Genomic DNA, 27,508 nt, shown 5'->3' with positions numbered 1-27,508 from the left:
AACTCTAATTACAGATATCTGTAATTCAGTTTTGACTAGTAAGATTCAAACTACTTTTGCCATTCTTGTGTGTGGGGTTTCTCATTGTAGATATCTCCAATGTAGTTGCGGATATCTGCAACTGAATTGGAGTTTTATCTAATTCCAGTTTGAGATATCTACATCGTCATTTTGACTAGTCATAATTCAAATTCAAGATATCTACAACATCATTCTGACTATCTGAAACTTAATTCAAGATATCTAGAAAGGACCATGTAGATATCTTCAACTGATGAAAGAACTTGAATTATGACTAGTCAAAATTAAATTGTAGATATCTCAAACTGGAATTATAGATATCTCCAATTCAGTTGCAGATATCCGCAACTACATTGGAGATATCTATAATGACAAACCCCATACACATGAATGGCAAAAGTAGGTTGAATCTTACTAGTCAAAACTGAATTACAGATATCTGTAATTAGAGTTTTGACTGGGCAAAATTATGTTGCAGATATCAGTAATGAATATCCAGTCTAGCTATTAAATGTTTAAACGGCTTGCCATACAGAGAGCAGTTGTATATTTCTGCATGCAGGGTCATACAACTTAAATGTTATTGACTAAACTTAAAATATCAAGTTGATCAAACTGTTACTGTCACTTTCAGATTAGTCACTTTAACAAGTGATAGGAACTCTTGGAAGTGTAAAGAACTAGGAATCCTTTGAGGCAGCAAGGTGACTTGTTTTTTGTTGTTGATGCAACAAATTCATTTTTACAGCGTGGATAACTGTGAAGAACACCTCCCAAAGTGAAATGCTGGGTTGTAATTTGCGTGCTCCGGCCGGATGACGTAGTAGGAGTGGGAGCCCCGTGGAGTGACGTCATGACCGGGGATTCCCTTCCTTGTGTTCTTGTCGGAAGCTCGCGTGGAAGTTAAAGAACTGTTTTTCTCCTGTTTCTGTGAAGGCAAGTGTTGTGCGCAGGTGCAGGTGCAGGTCACCTGCTGAGCTTACTCACCTGTCGGACTCACCTGTTAATGAGTTTAGTGTGCGGTGGAGTTTTAAATCGCAGCTCTCATCACTCCACTGTCGAGCCTTTCGGTTTGCCAAATGAGACCGCACTTTCCAACAACTCATGAATAAAGTTTTTTTTTTTTACGTGTTAATAGTTGAAATTAATTCAACTTATAATGAAAAAGTAGCCACAGTCAGACGCGTTGAAAGTGTCAGATGTGCTGCGGAATAAAGTCACATTTGATTTATAAATGTTAAAAAAAATACACATCATTTTCTATGAAATTTTAGTCGAATATTTGTATGATACATTTAGCAGCACGAAGAGGACTAACCTGCTGTTTTTATTATACTAACATTATTTACAGCGTGTCTCTGGAGACACATCTTTAGTCTGTGTATGTTGTAATAATCAAAATATATTCCGGTTTATGATTCCTCCTGCTGCTGTCGTTTTTTCTATTTAATTTATATTTTGACAGTTTATTTCCTCCATTATTTCTCTCTTAACTTTTAAAGTTTGAATCATATGCTACTTTTTTTGAAGCATTGTTCGCTTCATTTTACGTATGAAAGGCGCTATATAAATAAAGTTTTTAAAATTATTTTAGTAGCATTTTTTGTTATGTTCATTGCGTGACCTTTGACCCTTTTGATTATGTCACTACCTGCGTTGTTCCGGCGGCCCGGAAGTGTCGCTGCTGACAGGTGAGTGAGTGGGAGGGTGGAACAACTTGGCAGACTGTGATTTAAAACGCCACACAGTGACATAAATCACGTTTTGCATGATTTGTAAATGTAGTGTTGCTGTGCAGCTGTGTTCACTTTGGAAAAGTATTTTTTATGAGTGCAGCACTTTTCAATTTGAACATAATTTACATTCTTCATACCATCCTGGCTGTATGAGTGGTTTACAGAAGCATGCAGGTGGTTCCTCGTTCAGTTCATGAGGCCCAGTCTAAACTGAGATGTTATGTCTTGTAATGCAGATGTGACACAGAGTGCGTTCTGACGTGTATGTTTGGTGTCATTTTGTTAAAATGGATCATCATTTATTTAGTACAGGAGGAGGCACGTGTATGTGCAGGGCTTTCACATTTAATCCAGTGTTACAGTGCAGCTGAATCTGTAAAGTAAGTTGGGTGCAGGACAGGGTGTCTGCAGGTCTGTAACAAGTTTTAATATGTTTTAAATTCAAATTCAGTTAAATATTTTTGGTCACATTACATGACCCAGTGACTGCTTCCAATCATCAGACAGACGGAAGAGTTGCGATAATAAATAGCATTCATGACAGCGATGAGATTTTGTTTTCTTTCATATTTAACACATTAAAATTAAACTCACCCAGCTGTTGTCATTTTTCCTTACTGTTAATTTTGAACTGACATCAGTGTGTTTACTCAGATACACACGTGTATCAGTTGCAGGTTTGGTCCTAAATTCCATATCAGGTGGTGTTAAAAAGTCTTAAATCTAACTTGGATATATCTGTAGACACCCTGCAGGAAGGTACTGTAACATAATAGCTTAGCTAGTTTTTGGCGTCTAGTGGTGAGGACTGCAGACTGTAACCAGCTGAAACTTAGAATTCCTTCAGTGTTCATCATTCAAGAGGTTTTTGCCGTGAGCTGAATTATCCACAGAGGTCTCTTCCTCTCCAAAACAAACAGACCAGGTGATTAAAACTGGTAAAAACACAGAATAAAGCTGTTTCTCGAAACAAACCAGTGTTTCTCTGGCCCTGTTTGGCTGAGCTGGGTCACTAGCCTAGCACCTGCTAATGTGTGCTCACCCTTTTTCTACATGTGTTCAGAAGGTTTTTACTGTGAGCCGAGTAATCTGCAGAAATCTGCAGGCTGCCTGCTTTCTGCTAGACAGGTAATTCAATCTGATATTTTAAAATCATTTTGGCTTCATGTTTGCAACTACTACCCTCTCCTCCTCCTCCTCCTCTTCCCTCTGGGTAGCCGAGACACTAACGTTACCTCGTCGCCTGGCTGTTCCTGCACCGCCTCCACCCTTCACCCCCTTCCTCTCCCTGGTCTTCCTCCTTCCCCTCTCCCTCTTCCTCCTCTCCCTGTGTCCTGTGGAAGAACACTCTGGAGACGCATATATTATAATCGTACCAACCTATATTTGCCGCACTGTGCCGTGACTATCACATAAAACGTGTTATTTTAGCATCACTGTGCTAATGTTTGCTCGTGTTACCAAAACAGAATATGTTAGGAGTGTTTTAGAAATAAAACACTCCTAACATATATCTCACAGATAACCTGTATCTCACTGGTAAGCTATAACATGTCGTAACATGGTTTAGATTCCTGAATAAATATTCACCTCGTAGCTAGATACTCCTGAAAAACTCAAAAAACTCTGCTGTCTGCGCAAGGCTTTTTGTCCTACAAGGCCACCGTCACTTACCCGACAGGAGGGATGAGTGAGTGAGCGCGAGTGAGCGCTGCAATCTAGAATTTGAGCGCTGATGTCACTGTTACTCACTACTTTTCCACACTGAGGCTTTAAGGTCCAAACAGTTTAATAAATTCAGCATCATGCTTGTGTTCACTATGTTGTCGAGCTAGTTTGCTGTCTGCGTCAGGTGCCTGTCCCTTAGGCCCAATCCCAATACCCCCCTTGTCCACTACCCCTTGGCCCTCGAAATGAAGCAACAAGGGGTGGGGGTTGAATTCTTTCCCTAGGAATTGGGACACCACTCACTACGTCACCGCGTCGGTTACGTTCACGCGTACATAGCTATTTTAAACAGGAAGCTGTGAGCCATCTACATTTCCAGCCGGCATCTACAATGGAGTCTCAGTTGAGTTCATCCTACCGATCGCATTTGCCACATTCATCATGCTTCGTTTGATGAACGACAGACAACAGGGGACTTCTGCTAGCTAGCTAACCAGCTAACATTACGAGGCAGCATAGTTATACTAGCTGGCGTGTTATCGTAATGTGAAAAATCCGACAATTTTGCAGAACAGGACAGATGACAGATGCCAGATAGTGCCAGCTAGCTAGCTAGCTAACAAGCAATCTGACGACGGTAATGTTAGCAATGTATGAACTTTTTCCCCGTCTCTTGCTCGGTGGTAGCCATGGCGACATCTACCCCTCGCTGACAAGTCAGCATCTGAAATCCCTCGCTCCGAAGGGCTAGTTTCATACCCACTACCCCTCGTTATGCCCCCTACCCCTACACGCAGAAAGGAAGTGGGACACCACTACCCCTCGTGGGAACGCGCAAATGTAGGGGTAGAGCCAAGGGGGGGTATTGGGACGGGGCCTTAGTCACTCACTCTACAGCAGGAAACAGCACTTCAAAGTAAAAGCTTTGTCCCAGACATTTACTGCACTTCAAAATAAAGTGTGTTCGTCGCTTACAAACTTCCCATGTTTGCGAGTCACTTGCAGTCCATTCAGAGTTGACCTGCAACCCATTTTTGGACCGCAAGCCACCAGTTTGGAGCCGCTGTCCTAGAGTCAGTGCTTGGTTTGTCCGTTCGGGGCTACTGTAGAAACATGGCGGTGCAACATGGCGATCTCTGTAGGCAAGGACCTGCTCCCTGTGTAGATACAAACATCTCATTCTAAGGTGACGAAAACACATTTCTGCCAATATGTCCCCCTGAATTCTTCACACTGTTGGCCTCAGTTTGTGCTTCTCATTTAAAACCATCACACTCGAATCACAGAGGAAAGCAATTCTTTAAAACACAGCATCTTTAAAAACCCAGAGGATCATTTAACAACACTTTATCCTGTTCTGATGATGTGTCCATATCCCTCAAAGACTAAATATTCAGTCCGCGGCACCATGAAGAGGATTTTTAACCTGTGGTGACACACAGCTGTGGATTCTGCTCTGCTGCTGAGGAGGAGGAGGAGGAGGAGTGTCCCTGTACAAGTTTGGTGTCTGATGAATGTTATTTTATTCAGTCTGTTAAGAGGTCAAACCCCACCAGTCAGCGCTGAGGCTGCAGACTTTGTTTTGTAAAACTCCATGTTTCAGAATGTGTCAGAGCAGAGCAGCGGCGCCTGAGAGCTGGCTGAACTGTGTAGTATTTATACTCTGACTGATTTCTACACCAATACAGGATTCATAATACATCAGTCATGATGATAAGAGAACTATTGTACTTTATGTCATCTCCAAGGTTCGCTATAAGTAGCTGATATCCTCTTATTCTTTAAAACTCTCAGGTCGTTCTTATTGACTTTGTTTTTCTTTTTCAAAGTTAAACTCAACATAAATCGGCTACTTTTAACATTTAGGGTTTGGCTCTGAAAAACTCGATCAGCTGTCAGCAAACACCTGTTTCTCTTTAGGGTTTGAATTATTTCAGTTACTGCTCAAGCAGTCAGCAGGTGATGGAAGGTTATTTTATGTCGATGTTAAAATGAACCAACCAACCTGCTATTCCCCCTCTGAACCTGTTCCACACCATGGAAGTGGTTCAACAAGGGAACACTGTTTTCAGATTGAACGTGCTCCTGGTTGGTGACCCTCTGATCTTTGTTTTAGCGCCACCACCTGGTCAGACTTTCTTCCTGACTAACACTGTGGTTTATGACGAATTATCTTACACTAACTGTTTCATGATGAACTGTGGATACATTTACAAATACTCCCTGCAGGCTTCTTTGACAGATAAAATACTTAATATTGCTTTGATGAAAGATTTTGTTTTCCACTTATTTAAAGAAAAACCATGAATCTTGTGATGTTCCTCCGCTACTGACTGGCACCTTGTAGTGAACCTATCAAGACCTTTTTAAAACTGTTATGCACTTTTCATCCCCTCTGGTGCAAACATTTATTTTACTCACTGCAGCTGGATAATATTTTAAAGTTTCTGGGTGAGATTTGACGTTCTGCCCAAATCGTGTCCAGTGTTGGGAAGTACAAGTACATTTATTTAAGTACAGTAATTAATACAGTTTTGAGGTACTTGTACGTATCATGAGCAGCGGTGGAGGAAGTATTCAGATCCTTTACTTAAGTAAAAGTACTAACACTAAATACTCTGTTACAAGTAAAAGTCCTGCATTGAAAATTAATTAAAAGTAGGTAAGTGGAATCAGTAACATTTACTTTACGTATCAGAAAAGTATCCAGAAAAATCTAAAATTAAAAATTAAAATAAATAAATTAAATGAAAAAATAAAAACACCCAAAAAACTCTTATTAAAATACAGCTGACTTATTTGTTTATCAGAAATAGTCACCAATCAGTTTTCTATCTATTGGCTAATTGTTTCAGTTGTACTTGTAACTGTTGTTTTATTTACAACAAAACATCGTGTTTTATCAACTTTTCTTTTACTTTTAATGAAAAAAAAAAAATCTTACTAGTAACTAAAGCTTTCAGATAAATGCCGTAAAGTAAAAAGTACATCAGTTCCCTCAAGGAATGTAGTGGAGTACAAGTACATGACGAGCAGACTCAAGTAAAGTACAAGTATACCTTTGATTCATACAGACTGGAGGTGCTTGTACGTATCATGAGCAGTGGTGGAGGAAGTATTCAGATCCTTTACTCAGGTAAAAGTACTTATACCACACTGTAAATACTCTGTTACAAGTAAAAGTCCTGCATTGAAAATGTTACTTAAGTAAAGGTAAGTAAGTAGAATCAGGAACATGCACTTAGAGCAGTGGTTCTGTAATGTTGTGCTGTGATAACCAAACATTATTATTGTAATATTCAACTGGACTGGAATTTTTAATTGATTGTCTCAGTATGTTGTGTATGCTCGTTTCCTAACAATGAAGCAAACTCTACCTAAAAATGTGATTTAATTTAATTTAATTTAATTTAAAACCTTCATAGGGAACCTATTTATCGCCACATGTGCTAGGGAGTTATACGTGTGTGTAACATCACACTGTCTTACATTATTTCCCGTTCAAATGGATGTGTTATTGGTGCTTTGATGTCATTTTAAAACATTTAAAATTAATTATTGACTCATTTTGTTACTGTATATTTCATGAGTAATAGTTGGTTTACTGTTATTTAATACTAGTGAATAAAAACAAACATTTAGAGTAATAACATAAGAGTGATAACACATGTTAAAGAGGCTCGTGTGCACAGGTATAAATACAGGTGTGTCAAAAATTTTGAAAACCACTGACTTAGAGTATTAAAAGTAAAAGTACCAAGACCTGAAAAATCTAAAAAAATAAATAAATAATAAAAATAAATAAACAAAACACCCATATGCTCATGAAATGTAGAAAAATAAAAAGTACAACACGTCCCTCTGGATAGTGGAGTAGATGCACGAGGCAGCGCGAGATAAACAGACTTAAGTGGAGAACAAGCACCTCAAATTTGTACTTCTACATCTGTAGTAGTCCAGTACTTGAGTAAATGTACTCAGTTACATTCCACCTCTGACCATGAGTGTCATCTGCAGAGTTACAGTTACCTTTCAGATGAAGATTGTACAAACAAAAGATATAATCATCTTGTAAAATATGAGGACTGTTACAGATCACAGTACCCAAAAGTACTTTTATCAGCTTCACCTTCACGTAACTACCACAGCACATAAAGTACTGCTTAAATATGAACGCATGAATATCCAATAATGTCATACATTAACAGTGACAGGAGCCCAGCTGCTTCATGAGTAACTTTAAGGTGTGTGACACTTGTGTAACGCTGCGTGCAGCACATGTAGTGGAGCATTTGTGTCTCTTCTTCCGGTCAGAGTGTGTTTATGCAGTGTGCGCGCGCGTGTTTCATTATATGTGACACATGCATATGACAACAGGCGCGTACACGTGTGCATGACTGTGCCGATGAAGATCTCATGCGCGCGTCTGCCTACACCTGCCTGTGTTTACATGCTTGTTTCCCGCATACATTCAGGTGGACGGCATCCTCCAGCGCGTGCACACGGTCCGGCGTGTATATATGTGTGCGCGCGCGCACGTTGCGTCTGCGTTGCTGCTGATGAAAGCCTGATCCTCTCTCTCTCCTCTCCTCTTTCTCCCTCCTGCTTCTCCTCCGTTTCAGTTTGAGTATCGACCTCCTTCACGCAGCATCTCTGCTCTCCATCCTCCGTCTCCACCCTCCTCCTCCTCCTCCTCCTCCTCCGCTGCCGCCGCCTCAGCCTCAGCGCCGCTTCCTCTGCAGGTGGATGGAGGCTGGAAGCCCCGGAGACACGAGCCATGCACGGGAACCGCTGCTGGTAGGGCTCGGTGCGGCTGCTGGGAGCTGTTTTTGTCTCCGGCGGGTTTCCTCCCATATGTGCCTCTTTATTTGCTGTGTTTGTGTGTGACGGGATGCAGCGTGATGCCAGGTCTTTGTCTCTCCAGTGTGTGTGTGTGTAAGTGTGAGAGAGAGTGTATGTGTATGCGTGTGTGGTTTTTGGGCAGGAGAAGGTGTTTGGCAAGTGGGCAATTGTTGCTTGATGCCCGTTTAGATTTCCAGTTGATTGATTGACAGGCTTCAGCATCGCCAGGAATCAGGTGTTTTATCGCCTCACGTCGCGTAGCATCTCTCTGACACTGGACTCAAACGCGTCTGCGCTGCTCTTTAGTGAGTTTATCCGACTTTGTGGTGATCTCACCTCCCGTATTGTGTCCCTGTAACATCTCTAGTGTTTTCATAATAAGGGCGTGGGGGTTTTGCGGCTTTTACGCACAGTTCTTCCAAATGATCTTGTCGGATTTCTGCTCTGTGCGAACCAAAATGTACCAGATGCCGATGGTTTCTCAAAAATAAAGGATGTTACGCTCTCGCTCTCCCTCTCTCTCTCTGTCTCCCCCTCTCCCTCCATCACTCCTCCTTTCTCTGTTTTCCAGTCAGACTGCTGAGCACCTCCCTTCGCGCCGGGGACCACATCCTTAAATGACCCGCGGCTGAGGAGGGGGTGTCTCCGGATCCAGCGCCCGGATCATGGCATGCTGCCCACACCGGGCATCCAGCACTGACCATGGGGCTCCGGTCCAGGACCGTCGCTAGCGGCTCGGAGGAGCAGAAGAAGACCTCCGGCGCTCCTCCCGGGGACTTATTGGACCAAGGCACCGGGGGAGCGGACAAGGATGGCGCCCTGCTGCTGGTGGCTTCGGGTCGGGATGACTTCAAGCGGGGCTCTCAGGGCATCGGCATCGGGCTGCTCGCCAAGACCCCCCTTAACTACACCCGGCCGGCCAAGAGGAATAACATCCGCAAGAGGAGGATCCAGAACCTGCTCTACGACGCGCTGGAGAGGCCGAGAGGATGGGCGCTGCTCTACCACGCGTTCGTGTGAGTACATGAAAGAGCGTTTTTTTTGTTTTGTTTTTACAACTTGTGCGCAGTGATTAATAATGGCTTATTGAGATGAAGGGAGCAGCGGAGCAGTGAGAGCCTCCTCACCCCGCTGGGAGTCACGGGGGAGCTGGAAACAGCTGGTTGTTGCAGAGTCTCAGGAGCGAGGGGACTCACTTTGTTGCAGCAATTTCCAGTCCATTAATGAAGGCTTGTTCTCCGCTGATGTGGAATCCAGTTAGGTCGTAACCTAATATTGATGCGGGGAATGAATAGTTTCCTTCTGTATGTCACCGTGGCTGCTTGGTTATGCAATGTCACAGTCAGATCTCGGCTCCTTCACATTTCACTTGTGTGCTGGTCTGAGCTGAGGTGTCAGCTGTGGACTTGTTTCCTGGAAATGGACAGAGAGGCTGTGAATGCCTGTGCTTTCAAAAGTTTCCACTTAAACCCACCAAACTTACATAAGTGGAGCTGTAACAGATGGCTGATGAAACGTGGTGCATGATCAGTGTGATATTTTCTGTTGAAGTAGGTTACCAAGCTCTCAGCTCAGAGGCTCAGAGGCAGAGTCGGTGCTGGACTCTCTCCTGGTGTGGCTCTTTCACACTTTTGGCTTCAGAGCAGGTTTTAGTGGACTTTAGCTTATTTTAGCTCTGATGCTCAGCTGGTGTCACACATCCATATGTATGTCGAAGAAGTATGTGTGGGGCTGCTTGTCTTGTTTGTTCAGGTCACTCCGAAGTGAGCAGGTGTACTGATGTGTATGTGTAATAAATGCATAGAGTTTAGATTAAAAGCAGAATTTTGAAGAAAAGTGAGATTTTTTTTGGTATCAGACCTGCTGTAGAGCTGGAACATGTGACTGATATTTCTTTATCATTTAGTCTATAAAGCATCAAAAAATGATACCCCAGAACACAAAGTGACGTCTCCAGCTTCCTGTTTTATCTCAACAACAGAACAAAACCAAAAGATATTCACTTTATGCTGAGATAAAAAAGAAAATGGTTTGTGGTGTATTTGTGGCACTAAAAAAACAGGAGTTGTGTTCTGGTGTTCTTTGTGGTGAAAAGGAAATATGGCTTCATTCATAGCTGAAGATGCTTTCTATCGATTTCACACATTAAAATTAATTTTCATTGTGGTTACTCTTTCTCAGCCTGTGTATAAAGTCCTCTGTGGCTCTGGAGGAGTTCTGTCAAGTCTGACACAGTAACCCTGCAGCTCAGGCTCCAGAAGAAAATGTTGGCATCGTACATTTCTGCACACCATGAATATGTTAGATTCGTACATTTGATATGTATCAACAACAAACTGACCAACTTTATGAACTGACTGTTGTGATCTGGAGGTGGAGGAGATGGCGGATGGTGTGTCACCTAGGCGAGACGCCTGCCAAGCTGCAAAACCGGTTGTGATAAAATGAGTCACTGCTGTTTCCAGCGGCACTTTAGGTACCAAATGTGGGTGTTTTGTTGCAACGCATTGCTGTTTTTCCTGCAGCGATAGTGCCATGAACATTGGCTCTTTTTTACAGAGACATCACTGTTTTTCCAGCGGGGATAGTGCCACAAAAAACAGTTGTTGCTTACAGAGACATCACTGCTTTTCTGGTGGAAATTGTGCCATAAAAAGTGCTACTGACACATTGCTGCTCTTCTAACAGGTATTGTGTCTCCATAAGCATGCCCTTAAAGGGATAGTGCACCCAAAAATGTAAATTCAGCCATTATCTACTCACCCATATGCCGAGGGAGGCTCAGGTGAAGTTTTAGAGTCTTCACATCACTTGCAGAGATCCAAGGGGAGAGGAGGTAGCAGCACAACTCCACCTAATGGAGGCTGACGGCGCTCCAGATTCAAACGTCCAAAAACACATAACTGAAACCACAAAATATCTCCATACTGCTCGTCCGTAGTGATCCAAGTGTCCTGAAGCCCCGACATAAAAAGTTGTTTGGACAAACGTCATTTAAACTCATTGTAGCCTGTGGCTCTGACTGCAGGCTACAATGTGGCTAAAAACAGAGTTCCCTCGGCATATGGGTGAGTAGATAATGGCTGAATGTTCATTTTTGGGTGCACTAAACATAACCACACGTCAACCACAGCGTTGTTGAAACAAAAAACTTCAACGTACCTGCTACATAATTACGTGCAAATGTAACATATTTGCGGTTTGCAGAAAGGTACAATGCCAACATATATTCCTGTGACTGCATCGAACCCTGGTGATGTCATATCCATGTCATCAGGGCTTGGAGACGACACATTTTAACACAACGTCTGGAGTTTGAAAGACGTGGCTGTTTCCCAGGCAGGGAGACTCAAATAAAAGAAACATCTCAGTTGCATTATGGGAAATGTAGTGTTTTCTGGACTAAGAGTCAGAATGTCCTGAATCTCTCTTTGATGATTCATTTGTAAATCTGTTTCCAACTTCATGGAAGTGCAATACTGAATCACTAGAGTATCCCACTAAGGCCTATCCTTGGGTAGGTGGAGTTTGCATGCGGCCTGACGGGAAGTGCTGCTTCATATTTCAGTGTGATCAAGTCTAATTTAGTGCAAGTTTGAATACAGTCACGTAAATGGTGTTGAAACAGATGTTTTATGTAACACATGTGTATTTAAAAACATCAGTTTTAAACCAGATTCAGCCCAAATTGAACGCAGACATCTTTGACCTTTAAATCATCAAACATCGTCTGAAGTCCATGTGACTGTCATAATTAAGGCTGTGATCTAATAAAGCAGCAGGTCATTAATAGTGTCTGTCTGATTCTCACTGCTGCTCTGTGTGTGTTTTCAGAAGTTTTGTCTCTCTGGTGATGATGTGGATGTTATGTCACAAAGCAGTAATTAATATTCTCATCCAGCATCTCATAACTGTCGACCTTTCCCTCCCTCAGAGCTGTTTGGACACATTTCAGCTCTCCTGTCTGATAAATGCTGTGATTTTAACGTCTGCTCTGTCCCATCACCAAAATGGCAGTCGATAGCAGGGGGCAGGAAATACCTTCAGTTTGTTTGTTTTCATGAAGCCGTAACATCTCAAAATTCACCACCGTTTTCACTGTTGTTCCAAATGTGGTTTTGTTGCTGCCAGAGTTGCAAACTCATCATCTGGAGTCAAAATGAACAAACATTCAGCTGCTGTCTTCTTTCGTTCCCACTTAGTCACAAGCTTGAAGAACAGGATTTTTAAGAAATCCTCATATCAGCATCATCAGTGTCTGTCCCAAAAATCTGACATCGACAGGGCTCTAGTGAAAATGTTGTTCCTCCCAAATAGACCTTTGAAAAACTGAGAATAAACAACAGTCAACAACCAGTTTACAAAGTGTTTCATCAGCGCCAGTGTTGGTACGAACCTCGTCTGGAAACTCAGTGCATTTTGTTAAGTTAGAACATGAAGCGTGTTGTTGACTCGTCGCTTTTCAGTCCCGTCAGGAAGTTGTGATTCAAGAGTAGAAGGCAACTTTTTCAAATCTCTCCAATTTTTATGCAACTTAAGGAATGTTTGCCAGTTTATCTGATCTCTCCACACAAAAAATAACCCTCTTCAGAATCAGGACAGCTTTTATGAGCGGAGACAGACAAAAATCTTAAAATGCTGGCTTGGTATTTGAGTGTGTGTGTGGAAAACTGGAAATTAAAGGGACAGTTCACTCTGAGATAAAGACAAAAAAAAAAATCTGTCAACTGTATCACTGCACAAAAGGAAGTGTGCATCTACTGCTAGCTCACCTAGCACCACTGAGCTAACTAACAGTACACCTCAGCAGAGGAGGATGCCATTATTGTTTACATCTCGCGCTCTCAAAAGCACGAGCCTCTCGTCCATGACTAGGTGCTTCCTTCTGCGCAATGTGATACGGTTAGTGGGTGTAGCTCAGTAGAAGGAAGATAGTTCCTAACAACCTGCTTTTTTTCTTCCAACCCCTCAAATACAGACGCTTGGTCAGTGACCCTCGGCGTCAGATACTGATGCACGTAGCGGCGGTATGAGACCGGGCAACAGAATTATTATCGGCTTTGAGCTTCTTCCATCGTGTAAAAATTGAGAAAATCTGCATAGGACATGTGGAAACGAACTCCAGACTTTCACGGAGCCTGCCGTCCGTTTCCTGTGTGAAACCATATGTCAGTTAAACTATTTCAGTAACAATGTAGTGTGCTAGTATGTATACTATGTTTGTGATGTATGTCACGTGACATAGGTGACTTATGCCATGTGACACTGCATTATGTTAGTAACAAACCAACCTGGTCTCACTCTGAAGTTGTTAAAAACAGTGCTCGGTCTAGGGATGGGTCACGATTTTCGAATTTTCGAATAGTCGTTTTATTTTGAAAAATCGATTTTTTAATGCGACTATTACTATTCGCTGTCTTATTTCCCCCCTTTATTTGACATGCAATTCAGCTCCTAACCGCACGAGGGCAGTATAGGATTGCTACAGCAGTGTGAGATGGGCTACCAGCTAGTTTGATGCTCTTCTACAAACAGGAGAAACATGCAGAGACTACTACAGTCATCAAAAAGTTCCGTGTGGAACAACTTCGACAAAATAAACGAAAATGAGGTGCAGTGCAAACTCTGTAAGGCAAAGCTTGCGTATCACAAGTCTACAACAAGTATGCACAGTCATTTGAGAGCGAGGCACGCAGGAGGCGGCGAGGGACATCAGCAGCGCGACCCGTCTGCAGCGCGAGTCCCGTAGCAGCTCGCCCCCCGTTAATCAATTACAGCAGCTCCACCGGCAACGGGAGCAGCGCGACAACCCCCGTCTGTCGCGTGACAACCCCCGTCTGTCGTGTGACAACCACCATCTGTCGCATGACAACTCTCTATTTTAGGATGCTCTTCTATTTTTGTCGCGCTACGCTCCCCTACGCGACCCTCCAGCAGATAAAAACTACATGAAATAGTGTGCTACACGAGCACAATGTGTTTTTAAATGAATAAACCATTATCAGAGGTGATATGTGATGATTTTTTTTCATGCATTTACCCATGTTTATCCGTGACATTGTGTAAATGTCCGTGGCGGACATTCATTAATCATTCGAAAAATTGTCGAATAGTTGCCATGATTTTCGAATAGTTTTTTTGCTTGTGCTGCCCATCCCTAGCTCGGTCAGTGTCTCCAGGCATGTTACGCAGTGGGTCACCATTATTGTTTAATTCACGGTGGGACAAAAATGAGACTTAAGGTGGCCTAGGTCCTAGTAGGGCCTGTGTTAGTTTACCGTGTGACTGCAAAGCCAAAGCCTGTTCTGTTTTCCTAAACCCAACAACATGTGTGTTGTTGAAGGAAAAAAACGTCAATCTGGGGTGTTGTACCGACATAGTGCTTTTATTTTGAAAGAGACTGTATGCAAACTGTACATTTCCTGTGAAAACAGAAGTGTATTTTGAAAACAGACAATGCATGTAACAGGCTGAAGTTGACACGGCGTCCCAGAACGTCAACAACCAACACACCCAGGGTACCTTGGACGTCATATGTGGACGTGGAGAGTCCATGACCAAACGTGGACATGTGACGAGGTCACAGTGACGGTGTGTTTAACAAACATACGTGTTTTATGCCAAAGTATGATTTTGTTTTAAACCTAAGCACATGCTTTTGTTGGCTAAACCTAAGACAGGATACTTAAAATGAAGGTTGTTTTTTTTTTTTTTTTACCTGCGTTATAAGTCTATTTTGAAGAGTGTGTGTGTATGTAACAAGGGGAAAGTGCACATTTTCTGTGAAAATGGAAGTTGATTTTGAAAAGACACAATACATGTAAGTTGCCACGTCATGGCTGAACATCCAAAATTAATGATGAAGGGCATCATACACTGACGTGTAGGTCCACTGACCAAGTGTCGGTATTTGATGAGTTGGGATGAGAATGTGCTGACGTGAAACTGCTCACAACAAGGTGTGTGTATGATCTTGAGTAACTGGGTCATGATTTCTGTAAAGACACATTGCTGTTGAGTTTTTCAATCGTATTTTTTGGCGCTTTGAGCACCACAAGCTGAGTGACATCTGGTTCCATTATACTGGAGAGAAGGCAGACTGATAAAATTTAGCACGACAGATGAATGAATAAGATGAATAAAAATTTAAAAAAAATGTGTTTTTGATTTTGGGGTGAACTGTCCCTTTATATTGTAGCTGTTAAAAATCTGAACACACTTAGAAGATTTGAGTCATTACAGTTTTGTTATTTGCAGACTGAAAAGAGAGAGACAGCGACCTGTAAACTCTCCTGTGAACGCTTGTCAACAGCACTTTAACATGTCGACAGCCTGGTGTGGATGTTGTGTGTGTCGTCACGAGCTAACGTCCTCGTAGACGTGTTGAGGAGGACGTTATATTTGACTATTTCTAAATCTAATATCTTTTATACACAGCATGGGAGGAAGTGTCTGACTTACTTTACTCTCACTGGAGCTTATTATCTCCAGCGTCTTTCTCTCAACCATTTCAGTTTTTGCAGCTGATTTTAATTTTCAATATTTCCAGTCTCTTGGTGGTCATTTTGGGCTGCAATAATCCCCAGAAGTGACTTGCTTTGTAATCTGTTGTTGGTTTAGTTTGCCCAGTATTCTGGTTATTTTTGGTCTAACAGATGGTTTTGGCTGCGGAGGTGCAGTTTGTGTGCAGCCTTTAAAGAAGTTCTGCCTGAGAGTCTGAACTCAGGACAAAGAGCATCCCCAGAGACGCCTCTTCTCAGCTGCTGACCGACACCACAGTTTGTTTCTGCTCTTCTTCGCTCATTAACTCGGAGACGAGAGAGGAAAACACCGACGAGGCTGACTCACCCTTCAGCTCGTTATGTGTCTCGTGTTTAAGTGACGACACGCCGTGTTTCACTGCAACGCAACATATGCAACACCCAATATGGCAGCTCCATATGGGCTGCTGGTGGCGGAGCCGCAGTGAAATTACATGCAAACACTCCGACATTTATCAGCTTATCACACACACACAAATCAACTCCAGTGGAGTCCAACGTTCTAACATGTTTGAATCAAAACACAGCTTGTTCCTGTATGATGTCATACCTTGTTTCTGTCTCTACGTATGATGACATACCTTGTTTCTGTCTCTACATATGATGTCATACCTTGTTTCTGTCTTTACGTATGATGACATAGCTTGTTTCTGTCTCTACGTATGATGTCATACCTTGTTTCTGTCTTTACGTATGACATACCTTGTTTCTGTCTCTACGTATGATGTCATACCTTGTTTCTGTCTCTACGTATGATGACATACCTTGTTTCTGTCTTTACGTATGATGACATACCTTGTTTCTGTCTCTACGTATGATGTCATACCTTGTTTCTGTCTTTACGTATGATGACATACCTTGTTTCTGTCTCTACGTATGATGACATAGCTTGATTCTGTCTCTATGTATGATGTCATAGCTTGATTCTGTCTCTATGTATGATGTCATACCTTGTTTCTGTCTCTACGTATGATGACATAGCTTGTTTCTGTCTACGTATCATGTCATACCTTGTTCCTGTCTCTATGTATGATGACGTATCTTGTTTCTGTCTCTACGTATGATGTCATACCTTGTTTCTGTCTCTACGTATGATGACGTATCTTGTTTCTGTCTCTACGTATGATGACGTATCTTGTTTCTGTCTCTACGTATGATGTCACACCTTGTTTCTGTCTCTACGTATGATGACGTATCTTGTTTCTGTCTCTACGTATGATGACGTATCTTGTTTCTGTCTCTACGTATGATGTCATACCTTGTTTCTGTCGCTACGTATGATGACGTATCTTGTTTCTGTCTCTACATATGATGTCATACCTTGTTTCTGTCGCTACGTATGATGACGTATCTTGTTTCTGTCTCTACGTATGATGTCATACCTTGTTCCTGTCTCTACGTATGATGACATAGCTTGATTCTGTCTCTACGTATCATGTCATACCTTGTTTCTGTCTCTACGTATGATGTCATACCTTGTTCCTGTCTCTACGTATGATGACATAGCTTGATTCTGTCTCTACGTATGATGACATAGCTTGTTTCTGTCTCTACGTATGATGTCATACCTTGTTCCTGTCTCTACGTATGATGACATAGCTTGATTCTGTCTCTACGTATGATGACATAGCTTGTTTCTGTCTCTACGTATGATGTCATACCTTGTTCCTGTCTCTACGTATGATGACATAGCTTGATTCTGTCTCTACGTATCATGTCATACCTTGTTTCTGTCTTTACGTATGATGACATGGCTTGTTTCTGTCCCTACGTATGATGACATAGCTTGTTTCTGTCTCTACGTATGATGTCATACCTTGTTTCTGTCCCTACGTATGATGACATAGTTTGTTTCTGTCTCTATGTATGATGTCATACCTTGTTTCTGTCTTTACGTATGATGACATACCTTGTTTCTGTCTTTACGTATGATGTCATAGAGTAGAGAGGGGATGTCAGCTGCAGGTAACATGAGGTCGAGGTTAAACAAGGTCATTTTACTGCTGCAGCTGTGTTTAAATCAGATAGTGTGTGTGTGTGTGTGTGTAAAATGACATTTCCTGCACAAATGTTTATAGATTATGTTGCATTAATCCAAAACACAAGACACATTTATGACATCATAAGGCCACTGAATTATTAATTTAAAGGGTTGTTTCATATAAATGCCAAAAAAATATCCTTTTTTCTCAAGATCTCTTTTGTATTGTTCCTGCTTGACCCTGAGCTTCTTGTTAGTTGTTGCTCACATCACCATAATGTTTAAAGATATTTCATATTCCTCCATCATACATTGTATTTCTGCCTTTTGACTTTTCCACATTTACTTTAGTTTTATTTATATGCATATATTTATATATGATAAAGAAGGCAAATGTAAATCATTTTAAAGGTCCAGTGTGTACGATTCAGGGCGATTTAGTGGCATCTAGTGCTGAAGATTGCAGATTGCAACCAGCTGACACTTCTCCTGGTTAATAGTGTTAGTGTTCATTGTTCAGGAGGTTTTTACCAGGAGCTGAATTATCCCCAGAGGTCTCTTCCTTTTCAAAGCAAACAGACCAGCTGGTTTAAAGCGGTAAAACACTGAAAAAAAAGCAGTTTCATGTTACAAATTTGTGCCACTCCCGCTCATGTTTGGCATGTCGTAGACGCCGCACTTGCTTGGCACCTGCAGATGTGTGCCCGCCTATTTGCTTTGATAACTTCATGTGCGCATGCCTTATTTCTAATCCAGATGTCCAGGAGGTTTTTACTGTGAACCGAATTATCCAACTTATCGTCTCCAAAACCAACAGAGAAAACGGTGCATAGGATCCATACTAAAAATGTACACATGCACAAAAGTCAAAAATGGCGTGTGCAAAAAATATTCAACAATTTCTACAATCAGACCTCCACCTCACCATCTGTGTCGCCAATTTCCCGTCTCCAAAATGTTCATAAGCATGGGTCAAAGTTTCTCCCATCAAATCTGTTTTTATAGATCACAACTTTTGCGTGGGAAGTGGCGTACGCCTCTTTCAGGCCTCTTTTTGTGCGTACAAAATGTGTATAAATGAGACTCCAGGTGGTTTAAACCTGTAAAAACTCTGACTAAAGCAGATTCACTTTAAAAAAAATCTGTGTTTTTTGGGGCGTCTCACGACTGTGATGGAAGCAAAAATGTGAATGCCCCTGTTGTAGAAACATGGCGGTGCAACATGGCAAACCTCGTAGACGAGGACCTGCTCCCCGTGTAGATATAAACGGCTCAGTCAAAGGTAAAACCCAACAGTTATTATTTTCAGCAGATTATACACTAGAGAAATCATACTTAATATATTTTAGTCTATTTCTGCCATTATATCCCCTGAGATCCTCCACACTGGAGCTTTTAGATCATCTCACAGTTGCTGTTAGTTTTTCAAGAGTGAAATGTTCTGTCAGTAAATTCAGCCGATGATTAAGAGATATTTAAGGCCTCGTGCACATGTGCGTAGGTATTGTCCCTCCTTTGTTCTCAGAATTAAAATCCTGTCACACTGTTATATAAGACTTATGTCCAAATGAACATGCAAAAACATGACTGAAGTAAGGGCGCAAGGACCTGCTAAACCAACAGGTGGCGATATACCCCGATCACGCAAAGTAGAATACGATGTTGGCCATGCAGCGTTGCCAGGTGTACGATAATTATCGTATTTGTACGATAATTTGGCCCTCTGTACGATGTACGATCAGTAATCCCAAAAAAGACCAAATGTATGATAATTTGACCTTTTCATGAATGTGTGGTTGTAATCAGTATGCCAGAGTTTTTTTGTGAGCCCTGAAGGCATCTCTTCCCATGTGACACGATTCCAGCCAATCACACTTTGCTTAGCGTGAGATACGGGTGACGTTTGTCTCTAAACAATGAGCACGATTGGCTGAATGGTCAGCTGTACCCGCCCCACGAGATGCTGGGACCCGTCAGGAAGTCGAGCGAGAATGAGATTCAAAACAGAAGAAGAAGAAGAGGAAAAACAAAAGCGAGGAAAATGTGAAAAAAGTAAACACTAGAGTGACTATATTTGCCGATAGTGCATTAGTAGGATTGTTATTTTGGTCATGACGGATGTACGATAATTTCCCTCAAAATACGATAATTTTCTCTGGTACGATAATCCTACATTTCCCACCTGGCAACACTGTTGGCCAATCAGAAGCCTGAAGAATAGCTATTATAGGAAGGCTACCTGCAGCACTGACCTCTGTAGCTCATTCTCATGCCTCTGTTCTTCAAAATAGTGGGAGAGTAATTGCACATTTATTTGTGAACATGTAAGAAGTCCTGTTAGGTCAGAACCAGCTCTGTTTTGGCCACATCTGCCATTGCATGAAATGTCACCTCCTTTGTGACGCCTCACAGAAAGAGATAACGGCACACAGTCTGACATCACAAGCCAAAAAATCTGTTTTCCCTGTTTGTATATCAACACTGAAATCTGTGTTTTTGGACATCTTCATCCTGGATGGGATATTTACAAATGTCAGTTTTTAGCAACCTAAATTGCATTTAACATGAAACACTGAAACTTACAGGAAAAGCTACATTAAAAAATGTCCATGTACATGCTGTCTCAGCCTAAATCCCATCCCTGCAGCTACGAGCAAAAAAAAGGTTTGAAATGTTTGGGTTAGATATATCTCATATGTTTGTGGAAAGGTTTGAGGCCGAGACTCTAACAGTGTTGTCACAAACCACATACTAAAAAAGATGTGTGTCAAATCTGAAATTAATTCAAAAATAAAAATAGTCCTATGTTGGCTTTATATTTGCCACATTAAACAGAAAATGTAACATGTAAAATGTCTTCATGGCTGTAATTTTAGTGAACTCATCCTCATAAAGTGATGATAATTAACATTATTCATGCAGGACTTGTAAGACCAGAGATCACACACACACACACACACACACACACACACACACACAGGGACAAAATCCATCCAGAGGTGGACACATCTGTTCAGCTCTAACTGGAGCTCTTTAGGTGTTAAGTGTCTTGCTCAAGGGCACTTTAGTGGTTTGTGTTGACAGCAGGGGGAAGCGTTACTCACACTCTTCACCCACAGATTATGATGCATAGGCAGCACTTCAACGTGACACATGTATAGGAAGGAGAGGCAAGTGGGACGGGGATTAAAGAGCAGAAACAGATGGGTGGACGGAGATAAAGAAACTACACAGACGCAGATGTATGAAGAGGTGGAGGGAGATGTCGTGCTGTCAGAAAATAACCTGTGTAACATTCTACATGTGAAAACTCTGAGAACTCACACAGCAGCTGCCTGCTCTGTTTGAACCAAAGTCAGCATGAAGTTGGATTATTTGACATTTTAGACTAAAACACATCTTCCAAAAACATTTCACCAGGGTCTGACCTGCAGTGACTCAACAAGAAAATCTATTCATGAAAAAATAAAGATGTACTTCAAGTAAAAGCTTGTAAAGTCATGAATGTGTGGTTTGTTGTTTGGCCTGCATGGAGAGAGGATTCCCAAAATACTTCAGATTCATCCACAGGTGGAAGTTATGCAGAATTTTCTGAAGCAAACTTGACTCGGCACATCAAAGTGTCTGTTCAACATTTATTCTGACAGCCTGGCACTTTGACTGATAACCCAAATAATTGAATTTAAGCCGGCAGTCCTTTTTCCCCCGCAGGGGATTTTAATATGAGCTGGGTGACTTTGGATCACTCTAATTCCCTGGTGGGGTTCAGGAAACACCGGCGGCCTCTCAGGCGGTTTCAGAGGGGCCCCGGCAGAATTATACACAACAGTTTAATTTCAATAATGAGGATTGAGAGAGAGCTGCTCAGAGTTTACCGTTGTCTCACTGTCTCTGTCAGACTGTTTCCTCGTCTCATGAACAGGATATGTTGTCTAACAGGAGAAGCTAGGAGAAACACTGGCCCTCATTTATGAAACAAATGTAAAGTTCTGCATTTATCAATGTGGACATGAGCGGAGGCTACGACCACGTCTCACGTCAGGTCTCAGCTCGTGCACCTGAGTTAGAGTCAGTGTGGACTTGCAGTGCAGCAGTGTAAATCTGGCTGAGGTGGAGAATATGGTCTGATTGCTTGCAGCCATGTAGTGATCACTTAAAAATGTATTGCCTGCAAGAGGATGTTATATTTTGTAAAGGCCTACATTGCAGAGAGCTCTTTGCCCGGCTCTGTGGGGTCGTAATAACCACATAATGTCTTGGCAGATATCACCACGATGGTATGAAGATATTTTTAACGCGATATTGTGGAATTCAATATATTGTCCTAATTTTACCACTGAATTCGTAAATTTGACGATTTGTTTTTTTCTATATTTCTGCCTTGGGCAGATTCCCCATGCAGCTGGGGGTTCAGTGTCTTGATCAAGGGTACCTTAGCAGCACCTAGGAAGTGAACTGGCACCTCTCTAGGTACCAGTCTACTTGAACTTGAAGCAGACTTGAACCGGTGACCCTTCAGTTTCCAAGCCAAGTCCCTATGGGCTGAGCTACTGCTGCCCCCAATCACCACTGCTAAGCAGAAGAGAGAAGATAATATTATCTCAGAGTGTTACGGTGCAGAGTTTCTCCTCCTCTGTGCCGCTGCATCTTGTCCGCAGATGTCTGTACCAAAGAGTTTTGTGAAAGTCAAGAGCGCTCACTCTGTAGTAAAATCCAGGGACCAAGACGTCGCCAGAAGTCAACCCGCTCTCACTCCGAAGTTGTCGAAATCCAGCGCAGAAACCGTCCTTTAACGTCGGCATGATATGCGGCTGGTTGTCATTGTAGTTTAATGGCACCCAGTGGCTTCAGGGAGAAATGCAGCAGGACAGCAGCAAAAAATGAAGGCAGCAAAAGTCCAAGCAGGGTGTGTGGGATGGTTTCAACAAACACCAACTTTCACCCCAGCGAGTGGTGCTTTTGTTGCCTAAACAGCAATTTGCGGTGTTGTAGCGACGTAGTGCTTTTATTTTGAAAGAGACTGTATCAAACTGTACATTTCCTGTGAAAACAGAAGTGTATTTTGAAAACAGACAATGCATGTAACAGGCTGAAGCTGACACGGCGTCTCAGAACATCCACAACCAACACACCCAGGGTACCTTGGACGTCATATGTGGACGTGGAAAGTCCATGACCAAACGTGGACATGTGACGAGGTCGCAGTGAGAATGTGTTGCAGAATTACACGGCACAGCACACTGACCAAAAAAAACAAACAAAAAAAAATCCTGACTGCTCGACTTGAAGCAATCTCAGTCGACTGACGGGTCTCTGATCGATGATTTGAATGTCCAACTTTCAAGGGGAACCCTAACAGACATTGTGACGTACTGAAGATGATTGTCTTGCAGTGTATTAAGTATCGCAGAGTGGCTGTAATATGATTCCATCGTGATCGTGGGTAACGTATTGTGATAGTGTCGTATCGTGAGTTACTCTGTGATATATAGAAGACAGTGGAGCCTGACTTCAGAGAGTTTTCTTCTCAGGAGCTGAAACAATAAGTGGGTAAATCAGTTAGTTGGTTGACAGAAGATCAGTTAGCATCAGTTCTGATAATCGATTAATCCACTGTTCTCTCACATTTTATAGACAACACGATCAATAACCATCAGATTAATCGGTGTCTGCCATCACAGACTTTATAACACTGTTTATGCAAAGCTCACTCTCCTTTTAATATCTCTGCTTGTGTTACACCACCCAACATTTGAGCAAAATAAAAAAAGAGCAGCGCTGATTCATGGCAAAACTGCATTTACATGAATTTGCATCAATGTGACAAAGTACCTTGATCTTTTTTAGATATTAATTTACTTGATTACAGCCAAAAACAGCAGATCTAAACACTTTTCTCTGCAGTATAAACCCACATATCTTTCCCCAGGAGATTTTCTCTTTCCAGCTCATCTCCAGCTTCTGTTGTCTGACGCTGTCGTCACACTGAGCCTCGCTCTGTCAGGCCTCTGCAGCTGCAATCCAAATTTTCTCTCAACCACATCTGACTGGAGCTCCTTTGAAGGAGAGACTCTACGCCAATAACTGATCAATATTTAACAACCAGGGGTGGAAACAGAGAGCTGGTGGGAGCAGAGCATTGTGTGGCAGCTTTTAGATCTATTCAGAAACATTTTCAGTCTCCGTCTGATGAGGTGTGTTTCCAAACGTGTTGTCTTTAGAGCTCGTCTCCATCAGAGCTTGCGGAGATTCATTTACACCAGTTTCTGCTAAATACTGAAACCTAATCAGGCGTGTGAAGAACCAGACACTGATCATTACCTCAACAGATTCTATACGAGACGATAAGACGATGAAGGAAAATCAATCCAGACCTCCAGTTTGGCGGCAGGAGAATGTGATGCACAAACATGACTAATGAGCTCACTGTCTGTCTTTGACCTCGCCAAACATCGACTTAAATTAGACAAGTTTTAACTGCAACATGTGGGCTGTAATGTTTATTGATGAATGCCATCGCTTCCTGTCAGCGTCTGTAACGCACTGCTATCTCTCATTCAGCATTTCTTTCATCTGAATGTCTGTAAAAAACTTAAATATGTTCCTGGGGAAGATAAATGAGCATCTACAGCATCCATTTTTAGAAGTCAGAAAAAAATTGATTTTTCCCTTCATCCCTGATATCCATCACCGCCCCCTTCTAATGCTGCTTTCCCAACTTTGAGGCTGTAATTAATCTGCTGTTTGAAAAACAGCTGTTCTGCCCTCTCTGTCCAGCCCACCACTCAACTTCTCTGGAGTCACTGATGTTTAATCTTGGACACCTTTGGGTGTTATTAGAAATGGTGTTCGTTAAAAGCTGCAGAAAACAGAAACATTACATCGACAGAGACGTTTTCAAAACCACTCCTGTCTCAACAAATCAAATGTGTGTTTTAGGGCTGATTTATAGTTTGCTAACATCATTGTGGTTTTCCTCTGGCTCTCCATACAGGTCCATGTCATTGGTTCGACAGCCCATTGGTTCGACATCCCATTAGTCCGACTGTCCGCGGTGCTGAACGGCTCGCGGCGGGCGTATGGTACGCTGCGACGGGCTCGAGGCGGAGCAGGCTCACGGCTTATGTGTTTGTCACTTTCTTTTTCATTTTAACCCACACCATGATCTTTTCCTGACCCTAACCAAGTGTTTGTGTGCCTAAACCTAACCAGACCTTAACCACAGGGCATCATGATGATTTCGGAACGGATTTAGGAACAATGAGTTTAATATGGTCGGAACAATGGGATGTCGAACCAATGGGCAGACCCCCTCCATACATCTGTGTGTTGTACAGAAATTACATAATTTCAACTTCAATACAAACATAAAACCATCTGTAAATGTTTGCCAGCATTTTCAGAGTTGTGGGTCTGGAAGTGGTTTGAAATTTACAATATATTTGGGACATCCCTCTGTCCGTATGACCCTCACAGCTGATCAGGAAAAACTCCCCAAAAAAACCCTTTAACGGGGAAAAAAAATGGTAGAAACCTCAGGAAGAGCAACTGAGGAGGGATCCCTCTTCCAGGACGGACAGACGTGCAATAGATGTCGTACAGAACAGATCAGCATAACAAATTAACAGTAATCCACATGACACAATGAGACAGAGAGAGAGAGAGAGAGAGAGAGAGAGAGATGCAGTTATTGTGGTACAATATGTTGAAAGTATATATTAGTATCTGGCAGTATACATGTGTGACAATAATCATATGTGTATAATAACAGTAGAAGTATGACTAATGACTAATGATGGCAGCAGCAGCAGGAGGCATCTGGCAGGACCACGGCAGCAGCACAACCACACACGTCACGCTGTCCAGGCACCGCTGTGATATGAGTTAATCTGAGAGACAGTGGAGCACAAAGGCTCCGGAGAAGAAGCCGAGTTAGTGACATCCAGAATGGCCGAGTTAGCAAGATGCAGTAACAGGACACGAGAGAGAGAGAGAAAAGGAGAGAAGGTGCCCGGTGTATTATAGGGGGGTCCTCCGGCAGACTAGGCCTAAGTCAGCCTAACTAGGGGCTGGTACAGGGCAAGCCTGAGCCAGCCCTAACTATAAGCTTTATCAAAGAGGAAAGTCTTAAGTCTAGTCTTAAATGTGGAGACGGTGTCTGCCTCCCGGACCGTAACAGGAAGATGATTCCACAGGAGAGGAGCCTGATTGCTGAAGGCTCTGGCTCCTGATCTACTTTTGGAGACTTTAGGGACCACTTTCACACTGAGATTTGAGGCTTGTAAGATATGTGAATATCCACTCTCATTGTGGTACGTTGCGAAATGATGCTGATAATCAGGAGTCTTCAGAGTTGTTTTAAATCAAGGACCCCTTAGGTTAAAGGGAAATTTCGGAAATTCCTAACGATATGAGGCGGTCTTTGTGGAAAAAAAGCTTGTTTAGTGGACTAACTTTGCACTTGAAGGTTGCCCGTTCACTTACGTTTTAACAGGTCTGACGCTACTATGCGCCCCGGCTGTATCTAGGCTAACGGCTAACATGCTAACTATTATTTTTATGTCACTAGTCACTTGAAACATATTTAGGACGATAGGAGACAGGTTGAAATAAACTGATATTTCCCTTTAAAGACAGATGAATCAGGGCTCCCTTACTCCATATATTGTTTAATTATCTGAATGCTTTTGGGTCCTCCTCTCTGCCTGTAGCTACTAATTCAGCAGCAGTTGTAGCATGGCTAGGTGGGAAGTGCGTATTTAATAATGTATGGCTGTATGGCTATATAGACCTCCTCACTGTAGATGACTTATGTGAACTCATAAAATAATCTGGAAAAGTTAGTTGGGAATTTGTGGGTAAAAGTGTGTGGGAATGCTGGTTTTCATTTCTGTCTAATAATCAGCATCTCTGGCACCCTAACCCAGAATCAGAGGCAACATGAATCACCAGTGATTTGTGATTTTCATTGTATTGGTTTCAACAGAGAGCCCAGTTTATAGTCTGTGTGTGTGTGAGTGTGTGCGCCCTCTGCAGGTGACGCTGTGAGGGAATTTCATGTTGCACGAGTATCAAATTCAAGCTCCCCGTTACAGGACTGAAGTACTGTGGTACCAAAAATGTGGTTACCATAACAACAGTGTAGAGAGAGTGAAATCAGATCTGCAGTGGAGGCTGAGAGTCAGGTAGAGCGAGCATGTGTGAAAGCAGAGAGAGACACGGAGAGATAAACAGAGACAGATAGAGCTGTGGAGGGTGAGCGAGGGAAACACGAGATGTTGCTGGTCAGCAGTTTCGGTGGCAGATCAGTGGTGAACCTTGGCCTCGTCCTGGTATCCAGACAGGCCTGACAGGAGGGCTCCTTCCCAGAACACACGTCTGTATAATTCCCATATCTCTGTCTCACTGTCTTTGATCCCCCCCCCATCACTTCTACAGAATGTTGATGTCGTTGTTTTCACCAGAAAACAGCAACAGAAAGAGAGGACGAGCAGCTGTGGGTGCAAATCACGGCTGTCAGATTTGTATTGTCAGTGCTGGTGAGCTTCATGCTCTCAGATCACTGTGAAGGATTACACGCTCCTCTGCAGGTGGAGGCCGTCCTCCAGCCCCCGGGCTCATTGGATTAATGTCAGACATGCATGGTCATCCTGCTGAAACAAGGACGTTGTGGCCCCCCAGACTGCTGCAGTGACACGGGTTAAATGTTTCAGGCAAGG

General features: G+C 42.5%; 1 protein-coding gene across 1 annotated transcript in view; it reads left to right on the top strand.

Annotated features, from left to right (window-relative positions):
* Positions 1-7,931: 7,931 nt before the first annotated feature.
* Positions 7,932-27,508, top strand: part of kcnq3 (potassium voltage-gated channel, KQT-like subfamily, member 3) — a 182,823-nt gene continuing 163,246 nt past the window's right edge. The window contains exons 1-2 of the mRNA XM_049598482.1: positions 7,932-8,222; positions 8,839-9,283. Of these exons, the coding sequence (XP_049454439.1) occupies positions 8,970-9,283 (314 nt within the window). The 5' untranslated portion in view covers positions 7,932-8,222; positions 8,839-8,969. The remainder of the gene's footprint in view (positions 8,223-8,838; positions 9,284-27,508) is intronic.

This window comes from Epinephelus fuscoguttatus, linkage group LG15, assembly GCF_011397635.1.
Source record: "Epinephelus fuscoguttatus linkage group LG15, E.fuscoguttatus.final_Chr_v1".
NCBI classification, from domain to species: Eukaryota; Metazoa; Chordata; class Actinopteri; order Perciformes; family Serranidae; genus Epinephelus; species Epinephelus fuscoguttatus.
This window is presented reverse-complemented; position numbering and strand designations above follow the sequence as displayed.